Source organism: Octopus bimaculoides, chromosome 6 (assembly GCF_001194135.2).
Source record: "Octopus bimaculoides isolate UCB-OBI-ISO-001 chromosome 6, ASM119413v2, whole genome shotgun sequence".
Taxonomy (NCBI): Eukaryota; Metazoa; Mollusca; class Cephalopoda; order Octopoda; family Octopodidae; genus Octopus; species Octopus bimaculoides.
The window spans coordinates 60,438,273-60,444,427 of NC_068986.1; the positions used below are offsets into that span (position 1 = coordinate 60,438,273).

The window sequence follows — 6,155 nt, forward strand, 5'->3', positions numbered from 1 at the left end:
TTTCTTAGCTTTCTCATGTATCTGTAACTGTATATTCTCTCCAAGTTCTTCTATTCTCCACACAACTGAACTTGCTGAAAAGCTGATACAGCCAAACATGTTAGCTTTTTCAGGACACAAGTTATTTGCTGCTTCCATCATGCACTCTTTTATAAAGTTTCCATCAGTAAATGGTTTTCCTTGCTTTGCCAACTTATTCACTATTTTGCAACTTACACGAGTGATAGATTCATTTTCAACAAACTTTTTCATAAAGAAATTCTTGAGATTCCAAACTACGTTTCATAGATTCAAATTTCTCGGACCGCAATTTTCCAGAATATTTAGAATGTGTTGAGAGATGTTTTGCTTCGTAGTGACGACGAATATTGTACTCTTTCATAACAGCAACACTTTCATTGCATATTAGGCAACTAGCATTCTGGTCGTTTGTTCCCCCAAAGAAGTACTTTTCTCCCCATTCTTTATTGAAAATGTGACATTCATCATCAACCTTTCTCTTCTAAGTAGCCATAACAATGGGTGAAGAAAAAACAAAAGCAGTTTGGTGACCCATACTCTTGCCCAATAGAGTGTTCACAGTCTGGTTGAAGTGATGTCAGCAGTAGCAGCTTGTTGACACTGTGTCTGTGTGTTTGTTCAATAGTAATTGATGTACAGAGACAGATGGACAAAACTCAACTTGTTCAATAGCAAAGTTTATTCACAGCACTGGGTTACGTACAATGTTAATGCCTTGTATAAGATTTCTGTAAAGAAGTAAGTTGTGTTTTATAGAGATGTTTGTAGTATGGTAGCTGTGAACGAATGAATGTGTGAGGACATTAGATGTACTTTGTGTATATAGAAAGAAACTTGATAGAAGTGCTTCTGGAAAACATTGAGTTTGGTTGATACTGCTAGCCCATGTAGACAAAGAGTTGTGTTTGTGTGAGAAATGCCAGCGCAAACACGATAAAACCAAACTACCAGCCGCGAGTCCTTAGAGAAACGAAATAAAGGAACTCAATTAAACATGAATGTAGCCACATTTATATAAGTGACAATTGGACGTAGTAGAAAGAGCCTGTAAGAGGGAGCCTGTTTATTCAGCCAATCACAGACCGAATACAGTTGTAAACTTATAGTGGCGTTTGAGCCTACTTGAGATTAAAAATGTATGTGTTAACTAATGCTAGTACAGACATGCTAAAGAGCCACTCCCAGAGGTGAAATGAAAATACAAATGAAAGAAATGTGGCATGGAAGGAAGGATAAAGAAATAGGCACAAGAGCACTGTGCTTCGAGTGAGTAATGCATGAAAGTGCGAAAGAACTTTCATCATGCTGTCTGACCTCCAATAGGTCTTGCAAAAGTCTAAAGTGCAAAGAGAGATGAAGAAAGTCATGTAGCCAGTAAAACTTGATGTGCAAGCATGATGACACACATCCAGCAAATTGGAAATCACAGGATGCAAAAATTAAAGTACACGAGAGAAGGATGTTGGCTGTTGTGACAATAGCAGATCCAAGATTAACTGCAAGCAGAGGGGCAAAGAGATATACCGTTGACTGCCATGGAAAGTAACAGTGCCAAGGTTTTGCCTTCGAAAAACTTTGCAGAGACAAGAAGTCTAGAAAGCAACAGTGACTAATAGAAGCCAGGCAATAATCTCACAGAAGTAGCAATGCAAGATATTAATGAAGTGAGTCAAGCCATGAAGATGGCAGCAAAAGAAAGAAGTTCCAACATGCAAGAAATTTGGTGTTGACCAAGCATCAAAGGTAGAAAATGCATGAAAGAATACATGTGTCTGTGTGTTCGTTCAATAGTAATTGGTATACAGAGACAAAACTCAACTTGTTCAATAGCAAAGTTTATTCACAACAGTGGGTTACGTACAATGTTAAGATTTCTGTAAAGAAGTTGTTTTATAGAGATGTCTGTAGCGAGGTAGCGGTGAATGAATGAATGCATGAGGACGTTACAGAAAGAGACTTGATAGAGGTGTTTCTAGAAAACATGGGAGATGACGGCATTGAGTTTGGTTGATACTGCTAGCGAATGTAGACGAAGAGTTGTGTTTGTGTGAGAGACGCCAGCACAAATGCGATAGAACCAAACTACCATCTGCGAATCCGAAGAGAAACAAAGTAAAGGAACTCAATTAGATATGGCCACAACCACATTATATAAGTGACAATTGGATGTAGTAAAGAGAGCCTGTCAGAGGGAGTCTGTTTATTCAGCCAATCACAGACTAAATATAGCTGTAAACTTAGTGGTGTTTGAGCCTACTTGAGATTAAAAATGTATGTGTTAACTAATGCTAGTACAGACATGCTACAAACAACAGCAACAACTGTAATAATAATGATGATGATGATAATGGACTCTCCTGTTCAGCTTTTGCCAAATAGCCTGCACAAATTATATGTTTATAGTGATTAAATGTATGTGCTAGACATGAGCTCACTCCCTCTATCAAATCGACATTGCCTGACCAGGTGCATGGCGTATTATGCATCAGGTGTCAAAATAATCAGAGCAACATGTGATGAAGTATTTTGCTCAAGAACACAATGCATATCTGGTCTAGGAATTGAAACCACAAGTGCAACATCCTAACCATTAAGTCATGTGCCCTCATGGATGATAATAATAGTGATGGAAACAGTATTTATAAAAGTAGAAATAGTACTTCCAATACAAGCAACCCTAACATTGGTACCAGCATAATGCATTTTGAAATTGATAACACCACAAATTGACTAAATATGAAGATGAAAGTGAGAATGTGGACAGCCAAAGTAACCTCACTGAGAACATTCTTTCTACTGCTAATACTTCTACCATAGTACATACTACTACTACTACTACAATAATAATAATAATAATAATAATAACAGTGAAATATATAACACTAACAGTGTTCTAGAAACTCTAGAATGTAGCATATATGAGGGGGACAAATCTGACAGATCACCTTTTACCCCAAATAGACATAATACAAGTGATACTAAAAGAAAAGGACACAACTGTAAATCTCATGATAAAAGTCAATTACAGGGCAAATGCAGAAAATTTAATGTTGTTTATAAGTGTATTGTCCTTAACACTCAACAAAATTCTATCAAGATATACATTGAAGCCATAGTTAATTATAAGCACAGGTATTTGGCTTAAGCAATGTATCATATAATATTACTTGATCTATCATAGATATTGTACACCACATCAGGAAAAAATGCCCCATGCTGGTTATGCTTAAAAGAATGTAAACAGATCCTCTTATATAATCCACTACTGCTATTGAATAAACAAAACAAAGTGTTCGCTACATGTGTCCACATTTTTTTAAACAAATCTAAATGTAGTACTTTGAATCTCTCACATACATTGAATTCACTTTTTACGCTGATCTGACTTAAATCTAATTTAACCTATATCACAAATTTAAATGTGTATATTGAGTCTCAACACAAATTTCACCCACATAAAGTGGATATACCACTCACTGGTAATTTAATTTAGCTTATAATACAAATCTATATGGAGTAATTTGAATCTCTATAAAGATCTTACCCACATAAAATTACACCTACTTAGCTCTTTCCATCTAATCTCAATACTTTTCATATTGACTCACTTTATCTTTCTTTCTAACATCTTTGCTCACTTCTCCAATTCTATATTTACCACTTTCTTAAACTCTGTAAGATACCATATTCCATAATTTTAAATTTCACTATCCATTACTGAAATTGTATTGCAACCATTTAACTAAATACTATTCTTTGGTGACCACATAGTATTTAAAGATTATACTTTGGATCTTCTCTGCTAATAAACAAGATTTAAGATCATTATGTGTTCACTTAATTTCACCATCTGCACACATACCTAAACATATGCATTCCTTTCAATAAACTTAAAATTAAATATTCCTATTGTTACAATAAACAATGTTTATATTCTGGTAACTATCAAGGAACATAGACATCTCAGTTGTATCCAATAGCATCTGAACCAATCTGAGGTTAGATGATTTATAACCTTACATTAAAAGCACTTCTCAACTCCCTATACTTAAAATTACCCTTCCTATCCTACACACAGTGAGCTGACTACCATACCAAAGCAAGTATTCTTTATCATGTACCTCACCTCTGTAACCACTTACATGTATGGATTCCTTCACAACAGACCACCTAGTATCCCCTCCCCCTACCCATATTGTCACAGGCCATTCCTCTTTATAGATCTTCACCTAAACCTTATAATTTATATATCCATCCTTTGATATGATTGTTAGCTTCTATCTATCTTCATCTTAGTATGACCTTACTTTCTTTGCCTCATTTCTACTATAGTTCTCATTCTCTTTCCAGCAATGGAACAGATCACTGCTACATCTCATTCTCCCTCCAGTGATGGAATAGCTAACTGATATATGGAGTGCTACAGCTTATTTTGCACAATATGAACTATCTATGCATCAGTTCTTGAAACAGTTGTAAGAGACTTTCTTACTCATGTAACATCATGTTTAAAGATATGTCATAATCTAACCTGATACCAGTTGTTTTGCCTGTTTATGTACTTTTATCCTTTTATGCTTGTACATGCTCAATTGATAAAGTACCTATAGCTAATCTTCATTATGCAGCTATAACATCACTGCTCTTAGTTGCAGTTCAAGTTGGAGTATTAGGCTTTGAGTCAGCCTTGAGCACTAATTGTCATTAGACATGATATTACATATATATTTGTACACATGATTATGTGTGTGAGTGTGTGTGTGTGTATGTGTGTGTGTGTGCGTGTTGTGTATGCGTGTACATTTGTGAAAGTTAGTCTGTATTTCTGAAGTCTATAGATGTTTGTTTGTTAGTTTGTAACCCACTTTAAAAACATGTCCAGGTTTCTTGACATGTCTTGACATGATGCACAATCTTTGTAAACAAAAAACTCATTTCAGAGTCATTGGTTTCCGATTCTCCACTTAAACATGCTGAAGTCTGTTTGTTCTTCAACAAACTGGGAGATTATTACCTTATCTGGAAACAGCATCAGGAAGGGCAGCTGGCCATAGAAAAGTATGTCCCAACATACTCTCATCTGACCCATGCACACATGGTAAAAATTTTAAAACGTTGCTGATGATAATGATGAAAAACACATTTTATGTAGTTGCTATATACATAAATGACTGATATTAAATATAGTAATATATAGGGTTAAATATAATTGAGCATAAAGATCTCATATATAGAACAGAGAGAGTAAGTACTATATATTCATCTGATGAAGATAGTATGGAAGAATATTTCAGTAAGATCAGCAAGATTCACATCAGTGAAAATCAATATCAAATTAATGATAGTATTGAAAAATATTACATTAAAATACCAAAAAAATTTAAGTAGTTAATCTTTCAAATAAAATGTTGAAACATGCAAAAAATTTAACATAGACATTACCTGTAGAATTGGTTATCAGGCACTTTACTTGCAATGTTTGCATATTGTTCCTTAATTTTGCTAAAATAACCTTTGGCTTTTTCACAAATTTCTGGGACTGAAACAGAATAGTAAAACAGTGAAGCAATACTGAATTATAACATTAATTTTTTACTAGCTGGACCCATGAAAAATTCACGGAAAACATAAAAAATGTAAGCATTTGTAAACAGTGTACTGGTGCCATGAGAAATGTTTGTATATTATAACCGTCTGTCTTTACGTTCTGTGTTCAAATTCTGCCAAGGTTGACTTTGCCTTTCGTCCTTTGTGGCTCGATAAATTAAGTACCAGTTGTGTACTGGGGTCGATCTAATCAACTGCCCCACTCCCCACAAAAATTTCAGGCCTAGAAAAAGTATATTGTGACAGTTACAGAATATAGAAAGTAATGTAACACCAATGACTATATAATCCAACCAAAATATCTCAGTTACACAAACGCAATTACTATTTAACCTTAAAATACATCGTACATATTCAAAGAACCTTCTTGGTTTAGTGGTATGGAACGTTTTTCTGGTATTCTTTTACTTGTTTCAGTCTGTAACAGTGGCCATGCTAGAGCACCACCCGTTAGTCAAATAAATTGACCCTTGGACTTATTCCCTGTAATCTTGGTGCTTATTCTATCAGTCTCTTCTGCTGAACAG

General features: G+C 34.9%; 1 protein-coding gene across 3 annotated transcripts in view; it reads right to left on the bottom strand.

Moving 5' to 3' along the window:
• Window positions 1–6,155, bottom strand: part of LOC106869460 (translin) — a 48,167-nt gene that overhangs the window by 16,537 nt on the left and 25,475 nt on the right. For all 3 annotated transcript variants that reach the window (XR_008264421.1, XM_052968745.1, XM_052968746.1), the window contains one exon: window positions 5,464–5,560. Coding sequence is in view for 2 of the 3 variants with exons in the window: in XM_052968745.1 (XP_052824705.1) it covers window positions 5,464–5,560 (97 nt within the window). In the remaining variant the exon portion in view is untranslated. The remainder of the gene's footprint in view (window positions 1–5,463; window positions 5,561–6,155) is intronic.